The sequence below is a fragment of the Frieseomelitta varia genome, unplaced genomic scaffold (assembly GCF_011392965.1).
Source record: "Frieseomelitta varia isolate USP_RPSP 00005682 unplaced genomic scaffold, Fvar_1.2 scaffold_582, whole genome shotgun sequence".
Taxonomy (NCBI): domain Eukaryota; kingdom Metazoa; phylum Arthropoda; class Insecta; order Hymenoptera; family Apidae; genus Frieseomelitta; species Frieseomelitta varia.
In genome coordinates this window covers 370,088-389,800 of record NW_025110348.1, presented here as the reverse complement: position 1 = coordinate 389,800, position 19,713 = coordinate 370,088, and the positions used below count along the sequence as shown (strand labels likewise).

The 19,713-nt window shown below is 39.5% G+C and overlaps 1 protein-coding gene across 1 annotated transcript; it reads right to left on the bottom strand.

The window, feature by feature from the left end:
• Window positions 1-61: 61 nt before the first annotated feature.
• On the bottom strand, window positions 62-10,306 carry LOC122534286 (transmembrane protease serine 9-like). Its single transcript, XM_043664784.1, has 5 exons — window positions 10,257-10,306; window positions 8,779-8,962; window positions 2,800-3,104; window positions 1,654-1,805; window positions 62-536 (listed from the first exon to the last, which is right to left on the bottom strand). The coding sequence occupies exons 1-5, from the start codon at window positions 10,291-10,293 to the stop codon at window positions 375-377; spliced, it is 840 nt and encodes a 279-aa protein (XP_043520719.1). The 5' UTR covers window positions 10,294-10,306; the 3' UTR covers window positions 62-374.
• Between the last annotated feature and the right edge of the window lie 9,407 nt (window positions 10,307-19,713).

Genomic DNA, 19,713 nt, shown 5'->3' with positions numbered 1-19,713 from the left:
TATTATCTTCTATATAATAATTAAAATATAAGTATTGACTAGATAAAGACAATCTCGTGAATTATTTATATTTTACAATAATGACTTTAACTTTGTTCTATAATTAATAATTCTTGTTATCTATAAAACATATATTACAGGTGATATCTTACACTTTATATTAGTTTTCATTATTTATCTTTCAAAGTAGTCTTCCAACAACTTGAGACTCTCTAATAAAGCTAATCCAGACATTTATGTTTTAAACTTCTTAAAAAAAAAATTCTAGCTTTCTATGACACTTAATTCTTTTTCTTTAAGTAGATTCACAGAAAATGCCTACGATACATAGTCTTATGTAGAAAGTGAAACGAATGAAATTTTCAATTTTCGTTTCATCGTAGTACGTGTTGCGTGATCCAGGATATGTATTCTGAAACTCGGGTGTACACACCTGGAAGTCGCGGTCGAGCACATCCAACTCCTGATGAGACCACCCCTACGACCATCACGTTACTAGGCTGATTTCCGATCATCAAAGGTCCGCCACTATCAGCCTGAAAGGAAATACATATATACGTATATGTTTTTACGAAAAATCCAAACAGTAAAATTTTTTTTCCAGTTTTATATTGTCAGATTAATATTTATTATAATGTACATATAAACATGGATTTTATATTTTACTCAAGCGGGAGATTTTAATCTCTGGTGGACGAGCAAGAAAGTAATCTAATCTTAAAAAAGCGACGTATATATAATAAGTATAATGGTCTTTTACGTTCAAAATCAAACATCTGATTTAATATTGCATTTTAAATATTTGAAGTAATATTTTTCTGTAAAACTAACAATTTTGATATGTATTTCAATTTCCTTTGCCTGCCAACCAAAGAAATATAAATATAACAGTATTTTATATAATTATTGTGATAATCACATGTAATAATTTATATTTAATAATTTCAAAGCTTTGTGTTAATGTGTGATTATTCATTGCATAACCACGAACGGTCAAATGTTAAAACAATGCGAGCTGGTTCATCAAATGACCCGTGAACGAAGTCGTAAATCCGCGATGAAATGTATCGAGTTGGAAACACCTGGAAACATTTTTTTCCTCGCAGTTACCCGTTCCGATAATTACGTTATACCAGACCGCAATATTTTGTCAACATATTTTTCACGGTTTTCAATCCTTCATCCTTCTTTTTTTTCTCTGTCCCTCTAGCTGTTTTGTGGTTGAGCGATTTGCTCTGTTGCCCGGAGATCCAGTCCAATCTCTGCCTGTTAATTCAACCTGCATACGCATCTACGCGAGTACGCCGGATATTTATTGAAATACGTGTCGCGGTTGTTCGACAGGGCGTGAATTTCGTACACGAACGAGTGACATGTGGTCCTCTGCTTAACCAGTTGCACATGAATGGGAAGAAGATCGATACACACAACGGCACATACACTTCCGCTCAAAGGTCTTAGAGTAAGTACCATACTTGCTTCAAATTCGAGAAAATTAAATAATACTTTATTGAACAAAGAATTTGTAAAAATGTCAATATATTAATAATTACACGTGCAATTGAAAAATTTTATTATAAATACCAAATATTAATTTTTGAGCAAGAGTATATAAACGAGAGGATAGATAATAGACGAGAGGTTTTCACTTACCCAGCAAGAATCGCGGCCACCTTCTTCGTAGCCGGCGCACATTTGCTCCGACTCGACGCGGGTCGACTTGCCCTGACTCGCGTACCACTCGCGACATACGTTGTTCTCGATCACGCGAACCTCCACTTTCTGCAGCACGTCCGCTCGTTTATCTGCGTAGACAAAATAATAGAATAGAATAGTTTTAATTTCGATAGACTAGCTCTGCTGATAAAAGATTTTTAATCGGACATGATTTCGGATGCTTGAAATCGAGACATTTAATTTTGTTTTAATTGTTGGGAATTCACTTATTTATAGAGAAATCACATTGTACTTTTAATATTCGAAAGCTATATTTGAAAATTGAAAGAAAGAAAAATGTTCAGCGGTATATATAAGGCTGGTATCAGACGTACATATACGAGCCTTAAAGATTTTACTTTATCAAAACGGTTATAATCAGCATATTACTAGAATAAACTGATTAAAGCTATTAAAAAGATAATTGATGAACCTTGATGATCTTCGATAAATTATGAAAATTGAAACGGAAAGTATTATAAGACAGGGACCATTTTGTTCGTATATTCTTGAGTAAAGTTTGAATATTAATGAAAGTATCAAGAATCATCAGTATATCCTCCATGGTCTATTCAGAAGAGCTTCCAGTGCTCTGGAATGCGAATTGTGAATGTGGAAGCGTTCGAGTTAAGCAGAAATTTGATTTCATCGAGGGTCCTTTTTGGCCAAAGTTCGACTCGACGTTGGCCCCATTAATTTAAGGCAGCGAGCAGGAACTTTGGTGGAACGCGATTTCGACCAAAGTAGAATTCGCTTACTTAGTCGTTGGGAGGAAACTTTCGCGGCACACCTGTTCTACTTTCGTGTTCCCCCCTTACAATATCATTATCGAAAACAGATCGACTGCCGGCGCTGTGTAATGTAAAGTTTTTGCTGCCTTTATACGTATTTAATTCGACGATAAAATTAGTGGTACGCTAGGAAATCCGTTTCGAAATGACCTTAGAAATAGCAGAACCAACGATTTTCTCTTATATCGTCCATTAATTCGATGAAACGCCAAGTAATTAATGTCCTCGGTTGCCAAGCGAATTACCAAGGCAAAAGGAAGAGTTGTGGGACGAAGCGGAATTATTTACTTACATTTGGATCTATCTTCGCCAAACCAACCCCATCCAGCGACCTTGGCCAGCTCTCCGCCGAAGGCGCTATACCCTGGTTTCCCTGTGGCCACAGGTAAACAGGCGGGTTTCACGCTCTCCGACCAAGTGATCGGCCTTGCCAATTCCAAAAGGGCAATATCGTCCACGTATTTTCCGCATTTGTGGCCAGGGTGCATGATAGCGTTCGTCACTCTCTCTTCTTTCGACGGCGGCACTTCCGGACCCTTTAGATTGTACTCGCCGAGATTGATCCGTAATTGACCGATAGGAATTACAGAATTCGCTCTGAATCAAAGGAGAAAGTGTTTGTCTGTAAATTGTAGATCGCTTTAAAGATGGTATTTTCATTGTGAAAGGGGATGAGGAAATTTCATTGAAATCGAGGAAAATTATTTTCTATATTTCTTAATCTTTCTAAACGTGACGGAAACTTTTAAGCGAAGAGGCACGATTCCATTTTACCGCACATTCCCAGCACTTCCCAAAAACGTATACATTACACGCCACTTTCTTAAACTCGCATCTTGTAAATCCTTGCGCTTTAAAGCTCCTCGAGAACGTCCCTTTGAAAAACGACAAGTTATAACTTCCACTTTACACGCATTACGGATACATGTAGGCCAAGTAGGACAAATAGCTTGGTACTCCGCCCGTTTCCGGTTCGCAAAGAGTCAAAGTCCAGTAATGACGCCGGCAAGTAATCATCGTGAAAGTTAAGTGCACAAGCAACCAAGAGGTATAAATGCACGGAATAAAGACAGCGCCAGATTTTTCGTCCTATCTTTTTAATCAACGTCTCTTCTATCCCCTTCGTCCCCCTCGATATTTCTAAAATAACGAGGCAACCCGTTCGTACCTCTGCCCGCAATTATATAAGTTTTTGTTTCCCGCTGGTGCAAACGTTTCGTATATTGGTTTTTGAACGGTTTCGAAACGCAGTGGTTTCGCTTAATTAATTGGTCGACGCGGCTTCGGAATAATTAATGAAATTATGGCAGTTTCCATCTCACGCGTCCGTTGAGAAACGAAGGGGGACGAGGAGGTGTTTCGTCCCAGTTTCTTCGTTGCCCTGATTCTAACGACTCGCGAATAGTACAATCACACTCGAGTCGTATTCCGAGCTTCAAGGTTCGTCTCTTTTTGTAAAGACAACCATCCCCGTCTTAATGGACCCTTCTACCTTCGTCGAGGCAGCCCCATTGTTCCGACACCCCGTTGTGGATTATACGATTTAGCACGGATGCATCATCATAGTTACTCCCTGCCCTTATCATCGCGCCCCTTCCAATTAAAATGCACCGCTGGCTAAACGCTTGGATCGCGCCACCAGCCAAGGGGAGTGGCCTTTTTAACTGGCAACTCGGCCATTAATCGTACCGTTAATTCGCTTGTAAACTCGTCTGCGGGTAGAAAGAAGGGTTGCCGAATGTTTCGTTGAATGAACTTCGCTTCCGGTCGGCTTCGATTTTGTCGATAATGCAGCGCTCGTGTGTTCGAAATTCACTTCAATTATTATTAATTGCCGAAAACATTATCGCACAATGTTCCAACTAATAACGAGGACCGTCGGATCGATATTTTATTCCGCGGCGTGTTCGTAACTCTTCGAACGTTTGCAGCCATTTCCCCCCGCGCTCTCGTTTCTTTTCTTTCTATTTTTTTTTTCTCCTCCGGCGATAGCTTAACAAATAATTCTCTTTCGCGCGCGGAACCGCATTAATGAAATTTATTTCGGCCGTTTCCGTGAACGATAAAGAAAACGCGGACAATGGTTCGGAGTCGGATATATTTTCACGATCTCACGCTAGCTGGCAACATTTTGTCATGCGTTTTGCATGGCCGCTAGCAATTACCGAGTGGTCTGTAATCTACACGCAATCATGGTTTACAACGCCGAAGCTCCGTTGGATTCTCTCTATGGCCACCCTGTCCAGCTTCAGCCCCTTTCTCTGTCATCTCTCTCTCTCTCTCTCTCTCTCTCTCTCTCTCTCTCTCTCTCTCTCTCTCTCTCTCTCTCACTCTCGTTCTGTTTCCGTTGTATGTACACCCGTTGAAGACAAAGACAGAGAATGCCTACACGTTTCATCGCGCAACACCACTGTCTCGACGTTTAATTACACCTGCATGGACACTGTTCCACATAAATCTCCGCGCGCTGTACCCGCGAGAAAAAAGTATCACGAATATTTTCGAAACCCTCTCTGGATTTTAGCCCCAGTGATTGGAAGAGTGTGCAGGGTCGTATTACGACGCTTCGCGTGTGATTTCCTTCAAATGAGAAGCGTGGAAAATTACTTTTAAATTGAACCACTGGCACATTCTCTCCGCCGTTCTTCCTCTCCTTTTATCTTTAGTATGTAATACTCTGCTTCGAACATCGATTTACAATCCTCGAAATCCTCAGTATAAAATCTTCGAATATAATTGGTTTGGAAATAATAATCTATATTAGACGATTGAAGTGTTGTGACATTTGATTTTACTTTGTATTTTACATTCTCTACGAAATGAGTTGAAAATTAAACTAAATTGAAAATTCGAATATCTAAATGAATTTAAATGAAGATTATAATGAATTTGAAGGTTTGAATCATTTAATCTTTAACTTTGATAGTTTACAGTAATTAAGAGTGAAAATAGTCTTGTTATTTACAGTGTTTGTCATTTATTTCTGTTCTTTGTATTTCGATTTTTTTTAGAAAATTCTCATTCTACGTACAGCGTTTTCCGCGGGAACGATAATTCGCGAAATGTAATTCGACGAAAATAAATTCTATTCGCCGATCAAACGAAGAACCGACGCGGTGCATCATCGGCAACGGTATTGCATAATTAATCGCGGACAATTCCATGAATATTGGGGAAGGGTCGTTGTTAATAACGGGAACGATCCGATCGATCGTGTAAATAATTTCGTTTGTCTGATTCAGTCTGTTAATTGTTCGGCAAGGATTGTGCCGGGTATCGGAGCCAACACGATTCTTCGTAACATTTGTTACATCCCCTTAAAACGCCGTTTCCGTTAATATAAACGATGAAAACGCCGTGTTATGCAAGTTCGTTGTCGGATTGATTCGCGTATCCACACAGGCGCGCGTTCACTTCTGGCCATGGGAGAAACGTTTTTCACCCTGGCATTTAATAAAAGGCCGCCTCTTGACTCTATTTGGCGACAGTGTTTACGCGGGTAAACAACGGCACAGGCAGTTTTTTAACTTGCTCTTTGCATTTCCATTCGACTTGCCCGCTCGCCGGAAAAATACGCCCGAGGTTTCATTTAAAATGTAATCGTCGCTCCAATTAACATCGATATCGTGTCCCGCGTGCATATACGACCACAGGGGACGACGCGACGGGACATTGGGAAACGTCACACAGTCCCCGTCCTTTTATATAATTTTAACGAAGTGATTGGCCGTTTATCCAGCCGTTCGATAATCACAAAGCCAGACAGCAAGTCAGAGGAACACGTTTGTCCTGTTAACGACGCTCGATATTCCACCACGCGGGCATTATTCGCGTATACGTTGTGCATATACACCACCGCGTACACCAGCGTTGAAAAATATCCGGATATTTAATTATTTTTAACAAGATGTACCTTAATTAATAGAATCACGGACAAATCAGACTGTAACGATTTTATTCTTTATACACGCGCTTACATGTAACAGCGTATTACACTGATCCGATTCAATTTGATTTCCGAAAGGCAATTATGTAATAATGTAATCATCGAGTCTTATAATTGTTTCGTTACTCGACAAATTCTCTTTTCCCGATTTTTTTAATTAAGAATCTTCTAATGAATACAACTAGTTGTATTTAAATGGTGAATATTTTTAGTAGTATATACTAAGTAGTATTGTACAATAAATTATTAATTAGCAAATGTTGTTTGTAATTAATTCGTAAATACTGGTAAAACTGCTTCTACAAATTGAACGAAACGTTTGGACACTCATAAACGTTTATTAATTTTTCGGATCGTTCTCTTCGGCTCCTCTTAATTTTTCATCCGATCATATTCATTTTATGTTGCGATGATTCTTAATATATCTGTAATTCCTTTCCATGGGAAAATGTTTCACGCGAAAGTGGACACGATAAAAATAGACGTAGCGCGGTGCTGAAATTTCGTAGTATTCCCTCTTCTTTCATTCTCCTCTTTTTGTTTTCCACCCTTTTTCCTCCCACCCTCCCCCTGACACGTTACGTAATTTCTAGAGAGGCGCGCATTAAACTTTTTTATCCTTTCGCCGGGCGTGATGATTTTTGCAAACTACGGAGCGTAATCGCCGCAGCGCGCAACACGCAGACTTCTAGGTTTTTAAATCTGGCACAGATTCGCATAGATTGCATGAGTGGATTAAGTGGATTATGACGCAGTCACTTGCGAAGCTTTATTTTTTTTTTTCTTTCTTTCTTTCTCTTTTCTCTTCTTTCTTTTTTTACGCAACCTCCCCCCTTTCCTCCCCAGTTCCAACAAAAAAAAAAGAAAAAAAAATCGAGCCACTCGAATCGAACTTTCGAGTGATATTTCCTCGCCTGTATTCCTGTTTCAATATCTCTCCAGTTTCGCGCTTGGAAAAATAGATAGATATTTGTAGCTTATATGATTCGTTGCTCACCGAAAAATGTACAAACGAGACTTTCTGTCATCACGGCCAATCGTATATCTCTGTATTACATTCGTAACATTACGTTTCCACAGTGTTCGCGTCGAAGGATGCATTTGCATGTCGAGAAATGAGTAGCGTTTCCGTTAAACGAAGTTTAACCTCGAATATATCGGCATTCAATCCTCGAGATCGGATCGGAATAATTGCAACCACGGTTTGTTGGACAAGATGGTTGCTCGTGTTTTTCGCTGACATTTCAGTGCCGATACCGAAAATTTTGGCACACGGGCGCCACTGTGAATATCCCCGATAAGATCTCTTTTTCTCTCCCTTTATCTCTTTCTATTTCCCTCCCTTTCTCCCTCATTCTATAACTGTGTGCTCGTAGATTCGATTACAGGGAACAATGGGCAGCTTTCCATGAAGAAACAGTCGGTTTTCTGCCATGAATATTTTCGATGGCAACCTGCATATTGATTACGCGAATACCGCGTACACCAGCATTATTGCAAAGAATGGGGGTATAAACTATCCGGTTCGATCGATATTGTAATGCTTTGAAATTTAGATGCTCCTTCTTTCTTTTTCTTTTTTTTGTTCTTTTTTTTTTTGTCATTATATTCCGCCAACTGTCGAGGAAACGAGTTGAATGGGCCGGCCGAATTTATTTTGAATTTATAAATAATATTGTAAAAATATTCAAGGCATTGGATATCGGGCGGTCTTCTAGGTAACGAAGTTTCTTTCTCTTTTCTTTTTCGATGAATTCGACGTTCGAAAAGAATGGAACAATCAACTTCCTTCGATGGCTTTTTTTGTACTTTTCTTCTTTAATATTTTTACGATTTTAAAGAAGATTTAGAAAATTCTTAAAGTATCTGAATAATTTTCATCGTCACGAAAATCGATGTTTCATTCATCGTGATTACTACGAAAATATTTACTTGAGCGTCAAATGACGTAATTACAATGTTTGGTTAGAATGTTAACTCGGAACAATATTGCAAAATCAATTACCTTTACTTGAGATAATATTTGATACAAGGATGTATTTTTCGTCGATATTCCGTCGGCAAATAACTAACTTTTAAACAAACGGTACTCCACGAAACGGTGAAATAATATGCATCGCGTGTTTGTTTCATGTCTAGATTTAAGTAATTCCATTACGTCCAATTAGGAACGCGATATCCAAACTGTTTTTACTCTGCCTGTATAATATTCTACAATTTCATAATTGATCGTTATCTAAATATTGAACCAATGACAATTATTTATTAAATCGTTGTTTAATTCAAACGTGCGCGCATAAAATAGAGGATGCACAGTTTACTCACGAGCACAGGCAGTGCGCTGCGGTCAGGATGAATCTTGAATTAAGAATGGTACCGCCGCAGAAGTGTCCACCTTTTCTGCTTATGCTCACCATCCAAGGGAACTCATGAGGAATCGCATTTTGCCCTCCGATCAGTCTTGCCGTGCGTGTACCGACATTTCCTTGACCGCAGGGGACGTCAGCGACTGTTATCGCAAGCATTTCATTCACTTCGTTAATATTCGATAGAAAACGAATGCAGTCGGATGAAAAAAAAAGGAGAACGTGGAATAGAAATTTAGGATGGTAATTTAATCCTCGAATATTCAATGAAAAGATCATTCGACAAATGGCTTATGTAAAAATATAAAAGATAAAAATAATTGTACAATTGTGTATGTGCGATGTTTGTAAATATTTTTTCCCAATTACTATATTTTAAAGTAACTTGCAAAGTTAAAATATTTGACAAGGGGAAGGAGGATAATTGTACAATAAATTCACATTAGTAAAAGTGATAACAATATTTGTCGATATGTATAATTTTTCCAATTCAAATATTATATGAAAGCTGAAACAACATTGAAGTAAGAGGAAATGAAAATAATCGATATAAAAATTGCTTCCGATTAGGGGAGGATTAATAATTTAAATGTTTTGCCTCTTTTAAACTTTTGTTGAAAGGTAATGGATCGTTTTTAACGATAGTACTGTTTTAATATTTACTACTATAAAACTTTTATCTCTTTTAAAAGATATCCTTTGATATCGCGGAATGGTAAGGAAACAGAACTCTTTTTTCATTTCAGTGGCAAAAACTCTGTTAATCGTTCCACCTTCCTATTTTTTCATCCGTTTGCGTATAATTCGCGAAATTAGAATGAGATTAAAAAGTCTAGACCTCATCTTCGTCGCAATTAAGTGAAATTACGAGAACAATTTACAATTAAAGGGAAAATGGTTTGAAAAAGTTGCGACCACCGAAGAACTCACGGTCCCGGTTTCTCTGTTTCTTTCTTTTTTTTCTTTTTTTTTTTTTTTTTCATTAGTCGAGCTCGTACACGAGAGAGCCAGGAAAGTTCGTTTTAACTTTTATCAAAAATAATCACTCGGTAAGCGGCGTGTTCATTAACACCGAACAAAATCCTGTTTCGGTTGCATCTTCTATGAAAATGGTCTGTTTAGGTGGTGCGCAGAGAGAAAAAAGAATCCGGTTAGTTGGATCGGTGGGGTGGTTCATTAGAATTTAAATCATTATGTATTTTTCAGCTTTTCTTCTTATGTTTTAACAGATAATCAAAATATAAAATATAAAACACTCGTAAAGTAGAAAAAATAAGCAGCAGACGATTTAAACATTTCTTCGATAAAGCTTATACACTACGCTACTTTAAAACTCATATCCAACGCGTTTCCCCCATTAGCAATAAATTAAAATTCCAGCTAGATCTAATCTTCCTATCCCTCGACCTTTTCCTTCGTTCTTTTTTTAAAACCCACCTCTTAGCCTAAAGTCAGCCCATAAAATGGCCAACATCTTCAAATCCTCTGGCAGGATTTAGACCAAGTTAAAACCGCCGACGAGACGGTGTCCAGCTGGTGATGTGCAAGCGTTTAATTGAAAGCTGAAGCAGCGCGTACAGCGGAATGTTAACCGATTCAAGAGGAACCAGCCGCTGACGGCACCGGTACTGGCATCGCGCGAATTTAATGCCCCGAGCAGATAGGGATAGATACGGCGGATCTGTCACCGCAATCCCTGCGACATCCCCCTGGTCCCTCCGCCGAAACACTCTCCCTTCCCTTCGCGTTTCCCCTCTCGTTTCACGCCTCGGCTGATTAATTGGACCTCTACGTCTGCACCACCGATCCCACCCACTCTGGTTTTCGGCAGGGGTCTCTCTCTCCCTTCGACCCTGTGCAGTTACCAACCCCCTTTCTCTACTTCCGCTCCCTTCCCTCTGTGTCGTCTCCTCTCTTCTCTTCTCCTGGTTGTGCCTCCATGTCAACCGAACTGCCGGATGGAGAGAAAGGGTATGAACGAAGGGAGGGAGGGAGGGGGGAAGAAGACAGAGAACGAAGGGTGTACGAGGCGGGGAAGGTAGGCAGAGAACAGGCATAGAATTCGAAGTCACCTCTATTCGGAAACGCGTAATAGATATGTCAAAAGCAGGCTGAACATGGTCATGATAATATGCTGATGCCTTCGCCCCGCCATCGGCGACTTCCCCTTCGGCTCGTTTACCCTCCTACACCGTCTCCTCTTGCCTATCTGCTGATATTTCGTTCACAGTTTGGGCTAGAGGCCTTTTTTTTTTCTCCTTCCCTCCCTCTCGCTCCCATTCTCCTCTACCCAGTCGCTTTCTATCCGACGATAGCCGAATGGACAGGTTGGAGATTCTTTTTCGAGTCTTTTGTGCGGATTCTGGCGGCTGCAGGTGGCAGCGGATGGGGTTATTTTAACGGCTGGAAAAATCCGGATCGCCGCCGCGGATTCCGGAGGCTGCCGGTCGGAAGAAAGGGAACCCTTTCGGTTTGCTCTGGCTCGCTTCTTTTTTTTTTTTTTTTTCCCCGGTTTCCCTTTCAAGTGGTTTCATGCTGATTTAAATTGTTGCCACGATACGTTTTCAATGGCCTGCCCCGTGCGTTCGACAGGCATTCTTCTGGCAATTGTCGCGCGGTTTCGACCAACCAGAATTAATCAGGGGAATTTCGTAATGCTTAGAACGTCACGATGCCATAGATGAATAATATACGCGATACGTACGATTTGTTGAAATTAAATACAGACGTTAACGATGAGTCAAATGTGTCGGTTAATTTTACGGATATACCACTTGCTACCATTTCACCGATCGGTTATTGATAGACTGCGAATTCTTATGCATTCACGAACACATAAAATATTTAAACTAGAGTATCTATTTAATAGGTGACTCTTTTTTAAGTTCCATTTCTCTTTCATTCTATTTCGTAGAAATGTATAAAAATCTTTAATTATTACATAATATCCCATCGGTAGAGAACTGCTTTCAAAAACATATCCGATGTTTCTTTGGCACTTTTTCACAATGTGTACCGTGTCGATAGTTGTTTGATACCATTTTATTCCACAAAGTGTTTTATTTATCCATTAAACAGGGGAAAACGTGCTCGTGACGTAAATGACGTGAATCATAACGATGAATTCTCGCGCGAGTTACAATCGATTGGATAAAAAAAGAGAGCGAGAGCGAGAGCGAGAGAGAGAGAGACAGAGAAAACAGCGAAAAAAGAGAAGTGATTTACAAAATGGACATTTAACGAACCGATTAGAAACTGTCACGCTTGCGACCGAGCGATTTATTTTAATTGGTTGGAATATTTTTATCGGTGGCGCCCATCATTTCCATGGGATCCTCTTTGCCACTCGTGTTGCTCGGCTGAGCGCGAAATTCAGTAGTACAAAACGCGAATGTCGCGTCGCATGAGATATGGCAATGTAAAGGATTAATTGAGGCTGTCTAGATCGATGGCAATTTATCTTGGTAATTAATTTATCTTGCCACTCGATACCGGCCAACATTATAACTCGATGGTTATGAAAATGATTTACGTGTAATCGCAATGGAAATATTTCGCTAATAATATTTCGCGATCCGGTAACCAGCAGAATCCTCGGAATTTCGAAACGCGAAAGTTGCGACGTTTCTACTTTGTAATTGATCAATTCCGAAATATCGTTTCGATATGGAAACCAAATTCCACGTTATTATCTTTCAATAATGTAAAATTTAGCGCGTTGTGATTGAGCTCCTCGAATCTACAGCTCGTTTGTGTAGTAGTAAGTTTGAACAGTATGATACGAATTTTCTGAAATGTTTCTATGAATAATCAAACCTTTCATTTATATTACATTCGTGTAGTAAGTTCGGGAGAAAATTTTAATTGCGCGTTTAATTTTTCAAAGTAGCATTTTCATAATTGAAGTAATTCGACGCACTTTCGTCGTGATTAAATTTTGCAAAAATCATCAGTAGTTTCTTTACAAATAATTTATACGTAAAAGAATTGGTTACTAGACTCTAAACGGTAAATTTAACTTTCATTCAACCCAGTTACAGAAATATCTCGTACGTTTTCAAATTGTCAAACGCTGCTTCAGCCAACAGAAGAATATGTACTAATTAAAGTTGATTTTTCGTAGCGATAGGATAACGAACGTTGGCAACGAGTTGCACGGGATGCAATTTTCAACTCGACATCATGTGGACAAAGCGTCGTGAAACCCATTAATCATTCGCGTCTCCTAATTACCATCTCCGATCGTTCGAGATTGATTTCACGAAAGATTTCAAGATGACGCGATTTCGCGCATCCACCGTTCACGATCATTCGACTATGAATCTTTATTTATAGGAAATTTAATGATGCAGATTTCATATAAAAATACGTAAAGTATTGAAATATGGAAAAGATATTAATAAATAAAATATTGGAAAAAATGTTAGAATGTTAAAAATGTACGAGATAAAATATTGACTTACTAATTATTTTTGATATTTACTAGAGAAAGAATGTTCTCACTACGTTCATACGCTCTGTTTTATCAAAATTTGAAACTGCACAAAGAACCGCAACCTAACGATCACAATACCGATCGATGGATTTTCGTTTCTCTAATTTATCGGCAATTACGCGCGTGCCCATTAACGTGATTACCTTCCTGTGCGTGCGACCCATTAATTTGTCCCTTGTTGTACGCGTCGAATGCACAAACCTCACCGTTGCCACCGTGTCGCGAGAAACACGAAAATTGTAGGCCCGCGTGATGCCGATTGAATTTTTAGCGGCACTGCCCGGCCGCAACCTTCGTCAGGTTAAGAACCCTCGTGAGCGTTGAGGATACGTTGGCCTGTCAAAATTTTTCGTGCCACTGAGCCGGTCGAGGTCACGCCTAAACCAGCCGTCCTTCCACCGGGTTAACCACCTATTTTTCTATTCAGCCCGTGTGTGTGTGTGTGTGTGTATGCCTTCCGCATACGTAAATCGCGGATAAGCTGCTATACGTATCCGTGTTCGATGCCCGTTTCCTCGCCCTATTCGCATGTTTTTCAACACCAGGAAAGTCGTTTTCCTGCGCCTACTTTTTAACGAGTAAATGATAAAAAATTGGAATGAATATTGGTATAAGATTGTGAATGAACTGCAGAAAATTCGTGCTTTTACCGACAAGTTTAAAAAAAAGAATCTTATATAATTTATATTATATGTATTTCTAAAGAATCTTATATAATTTATATCATATGTATATTTCTAAACTGCCAAATTTTCCACGACAATTCACGGTCTAATTACGGATTACCCGATAGAAAATTATCAACTACGAATCGTAAATGTGAGAGACAGAAACGCAGCAGTTTTAATTTATTCGCCTCCCCAGGAGAACAGCTTTCCATCGAAGAATTCAATTTCAGAAATCGAATTGTTCGATAAGCCTTTGAAATTATCCGGGGCAGCGTGTGTTCGAATCGTTAGTGCGGTTATGAACGCCCGAGATTATGGAAATCCGCGTCTTTCAGGCACGCTCCATGGCGGCAATATTTCAAGGCGGATGGATTTAAATTAGAATTCGATTCGTTTTAAGGAGCAGTCGCGCGTGACCGGGTTGCAGCGACGCGCAACTGCATCACCGCATTCATTCGGTAATGAATGACTCTGAAAATCCAATGTTGAGCTTGTCATTTCGTGTAGCTGCATTTACGCTGTCCTGCCCCTTCGGTTCACGCATAGGTTGCCGGCCCGGTGGCTAATGTCGCGGAAAATTGTTACGTTTAATAAATATCACGCGGATCGATACGGATTTTCGGGACCACGGGGTTGTGTTTGATGTACATATCGAACACGATGAAATCAATCACAGTTTCGCGTTTGCAGAGAACTCGATTCGAATATTCTACTTGCTACTCGCGAAACATTCCCGACAAAAATGTAAACAGCGCATGAAATCGAACAAACAGATTTAAATGGATTCTATTTTGTCTGATTTGCGCATTTATACATACGCGTATATGTATTTTCCTTTTTTCCCCTCTTTTTTTTTTCTTTTTTTCTTTTTTTCGCAAATGGATTTACTTTTATTGGCTACGACCCGTGTGTTTCTCGGTCAATGGTTTTCGAATAGTGGCTTCCAAATACTTTAAAAGTCGATATGCTAATAGCGGTTCAATCCAGTTTGTCCCGCCGTTATTCGCAAGCTCCCCTCTGTTCCTTATTTAACGCCGCGTTTAGAAACTATTGCCAACTATTTTTCATATCCATATAGTCTTCCAATCAAAACAAATTTCTAATTTTCGAATTTCTAATTGACGAATAGAAGTCGTAACAGTTGCCAATTTACGATGTGAAATTCGAAACACTTTCATCCTAATAATATTCCTGATCCTAACATTAAATCCAATAAATGAATCTAATCTACTTTCTCGCAATAAAAAAAAAAAAAAAAAAAAAAAAAAAAAAAAGAAAAAAAAAAAAAAAAANCACGGTCGTACAAATATTTACGTAGCTACAAAAAACGCTTTTCAAGTTTCTTTCGTGATAAAAAAAAAAAAAAAGAAAAAAAGGAAAAGAAAAATACAAAAGGAGAATATACTTTCGTGGTAGCAACAAACATAAACTACTCACAATTGTTATATTCCGTGGACACACAGCCGACTACGGCGGCGAGGAATACGACGGATGGAAAAATGACGGAAACGTTGCGCGTGGCCATGCCTGTTCCGGTTTTCGGTGATGGTTCGCCGATGAACAATGAAAAAGTGTCGCAGTGATCGGGGTATCGGGGCTTCTTTATACGGAGTTCGTTACGATTGCATCTTTCTCGTCGTTCAGTTTCGTTCTTTGTCTCGCCTTCCACCACCCTGTGTTTGCTCGTCAACCGCCTTTCGGAGGTTCGGAGGTGTGTCCGGGCATCCGAGACTCGCGGTCGCCTATCGATTATACGATTGCCACGGCGTAACCCAAACCCAATGATAGCGCAAGTACGCAGCGGAGCCGGCCTCGATGTAATTCTCAAGGTGATTTCTTCGCATTTAATACGCTTCTCTCGGCGACTTGGTCGGTCAAGGGCCAAGGGATAGATACGCATCGATCACGGCGCCATTGAGTCTGTCAAGGACTCACAGTCGCGCTACACCTTGTTTTTTTCTTTTTCCTCCACGCGCGCTATGGCGCACACATATAGATTTTTCGTATTGTGCATTTGCTTCTCGTGGAAAAACTGATTTTTTTCCTTCTTTTTCTTTTTTTTTTTTTTTTTTTTCTTTTTGGGGGACGTATTCTACGTATACACGTTTGTAAATATTTTTGCCGCAACTGCAGATTTGCGTTGGCTCTCTGACCCCTAGAGTAATGAATGACACGATGAATATATAGCTGGAGGATGTTTTATTGATTGCTACGGATGAAAGCTTTTTCGGTTTATAGATATCGAAGGTATGTATAATCGATCGTAAAATTCCAAGAGATTTTTATTCTGTTTTTTCCTCGTGCTGTGGCACGTGAAATCCGGAGAATGAAAATGGAAAATGGAAAATTTTCGCGAGTGTTTGTTCGTTGAAGGTATCGAACGAGTGTTAAATAGTAGTAGTAACTAAAATGGAGAGGCGCGTCTCGAAGCGTTCACAGTTGAACAATAATTTTAAAGATCGATGGTAATTATAAATTGTAAATTCTAATCTTGTAACAATGTTACTTCATAAGTATCTCGCGACTTTAACAGATAAATATCTAGAAAATACCTTCTTTCGAAATATTCAGTGAGTCATACCAGAACGAATTTTAAATATTAAAAGCTTCATCTCTTGTACGAACAAAGTTTCCACTTTTGTCTGCGTTAAATGCACTTTTCCATATTTTCTCCAATATTCCACCATAAAAATCACTGTAATCTCGATGGTTCAGAATCTGTTGTTAGATCAACGCCAAACTCGTTGTATGACAGAACGTAATCTTTTTCATAACGCTAGCTCATTTTGCAGATAAGACTGCCCAATAACGCGTTTCCCCTCTTTAGATGAATATTTAGATATCAAGGATGTCTTATTATATGCTTTTACGTCTTTCACATTGTTTGTTCTCGTTAAACGTTTTCTAGTTCGAACAACGTAATACCGGCATTATCTTGTCCTAACATTCACGGTAATCACATCAAAATTAAAGCTGTTCATGGCGGGTAATCGTATTTCGTACACGCATACGTTCTCCACGACGTTGTTATCGCCGACAAACGGCAATCGGATTATGCGCCTACGAATAATCATTGTGACAGGTGGTTAGGATAATCGGGGACATGGAAGCTGTTGACCGCGTGTGTTTCGCTGTAGAACGATGCAACATTAGTAGATACAATCTCGTCATTAGATCCAGGCAAAATTGGTGGCCATTTCTTGTCATCCTTGTACAAACGATAACCCGTGTTTCCCATTCCGGAAGATAGAATCGCGCAGCGATTCTCCGAGAGAAAATTCGAATCACATACATACATTTGGCAATTAATCGCGAGTAGCATCTTGGTGATCGAAATTATGACCTTATTCTCTCGTAAGAATTCCCTGCCAAATAAAAGGGGGCAAAAGAGAGCTCGAACTACCATTTCTCTTCGGCCGTAGCAATCGATTTTAATCAATCGTCCGCAAAATTTATTATTGCTTGAGGGAATTTTGCTGATTAAGTAAGACGAATTTGACAACTTTTTGTTAAACGAAGTCTGGCCACGGGAGGAGTTAGCAAAATTATCTTCCCCCGATCGTTTATTACGAGCGTCGATGTAAATCACACGAAAAGAAAATTTATTGGCTGTACTTACCGTTATAGAAAAAGATTTTTGATTAAAATCAAATTTCTTTTTTTTTTTTTTTTCTTTCGTTCAGTAAACAGTTCGAAAAATTGTTTCTCACCCTGATTCATCCACCATTCATGTATACTCTTGTTTAAAAATTTCCTCGTCTTGCAACATTATGACTTAAAAAAGTTTCTGACGTAAAATTGAAAATCACATAGTTTATACATAGTTCAATAAGACTGAAACGTTTGATTTAGTCACAATTTCGCGAGCTTTACTATTTTTCCTCGACTCAGAGTATCTCGTCCGCTTAATACGTATATTAACAAGGCGATACTATAAAATACACCAGCGATTAAACAATTTTATTACTGATGCATACCGAAATAATGCGAATGTAATATATACTGAACAATGAAAACCAAAGATGTGTCTGAAGGTGTGACCCTGAAATTTCATCCCTGAAGGGTTTGCCAACCCCCAGTAATCGTCTCATATTCAGAAAACTTCCGACCATTGAAAACGCATCAGGATCGCGCGAGATTCTCGTCACGATGAAGTTGGGGTATTTCTGAAACGAGGCAGCCACTTCTCAGGGTTCGTTTCGCCCGGTGGAGAGCACAGACGAAATTTCGTCTGCGTGTACGGTCACGCGTGCACACGTGCATACGGCAGCAGCCGGTAATATGAAATACGGGAATATGAAAGCGAGAGTCACTCGACTGTTACTCCATCCACGTTCCTCTGAACTTGACCTACTCTTTGTCTCTCGCGGAGCGGCGATGTTTCACTCGTGCCCACGATGAAACGTCGCTGTAATCCGCCGTCCCTCTTCCCAACCTGGCCTCACCTTCATCGCGTTCGAGCTCTACCTGCGCCCGACAGGTACATCACGAAATATTCCTGCAGCTGGCTTTAACCGGGTCAAGTTCGTTTCTAGACGTCGGAGATCGGTCGTGACCGTTCCTCACGGACGCGGAACTGATAACGAATCCCACCTTTTTTCGAGTCGCCGGATACTTATCGTAGTTATCGTAGCGGTTCTCTTCCTTTTTTTTTTTTTTCTTATCTCGACAATTAAAGGCACACTGCTGCAAATTCGTAACATTTTGTTTGTGAGTCGAAGAAAATTTAGTGTGATTGTTTCTTTTGGCGAACGCACGTACTCATTGATCGTACAAGAACTTTATTTATAAACATGTACTTTGTTATACGTGCTACATAAAATGTTACACAAAATTTTAATATACACTGTAATAATAATTAACAAATATTGAGGCAGTAAATCTCTATATACAGTATAAATAAAATTTCAATATAGTTTTATATATCACACCTAAACAGCATTGTTCGAACAGCCTCAGATATACGGACTAGGTGTGCGAACGCATAATCCAAGTTTTTTTCAAAAATTGACCTCGGTGATTTGCCTTTGAAATCTTCGTAGATTCATCCGATTTGACATTACGATATCGTTCGACGCTCAACGTCAATGAAATTTGATTTTCTTTCCCATGAATTGGCCAGTGATTGGCTAGCCCAAGCAACTTGTATCCGCTATTTTCCCACACGGTACGTAACTCGATTGGCAACATTCTATGCGCTCCATTGATAGTCTCTAGTTGAGGCCTCGCAGGCTTTCGACTTCTATACAATCGGATTCTCAACGCGAGTCCCTATCCCCGACGGCGTTTTGACGCAATTTCTGTCACCGTTTGACCCAAGATCCTCTCTCCCTCTCTTCCTTTCCCAACTCGTGTATGTGTGTTCCGGTAACCGAATCAAACAACATTAAGGGAAAGTGAAATTTCCTGCGGCTCCAAGAAGTACCCGTGAACAGGCCGAAAATCTCATATAAGCGGAGACTTCGATCGATTTAACCTTTGAAGGGCCAGCGCAGATTCTTGTGATCCTTTCTGCAATTCTTCAGATTCTGCGCGTCGTACTTACATATACAGTGGCTGCAAAAACTATCGACAGATTCCTTTTATTTTCAAACGAAGTGGAATTCGCTTTTTCTTATCAGGTTCTATATATTCGATTTTCATCTCGCAATGTGAAGTCCTTGCTGTACGAAACTACTATTAATCGATGCGGAATGAATAATTTATAAATGTACACGTGGATGTAAATGCA

Coding starts and splice junctions, on each gene's coding strand:
- LOC122534286 (XM_043664784.1), bottom strand. CDS start 10,293: ATGTTGGCCATTTTATGGGCTGACTTTAGGCTAAGAG. Junction 8,963..10,256: donor GGCTGACTTTAGGCTAAGAG/GTGGGTTTTAAA, acceptor TTGCGATAACAG/TCGCTGACGTCCCCTGCGGT. Junction 537..1,653: donor GTGGCCGCGATTCTTGCTGG/GTAAGTGAAAAC, acceptor ATTTCCTTTCAG/GCTGATAGTGGCGGACCTTT.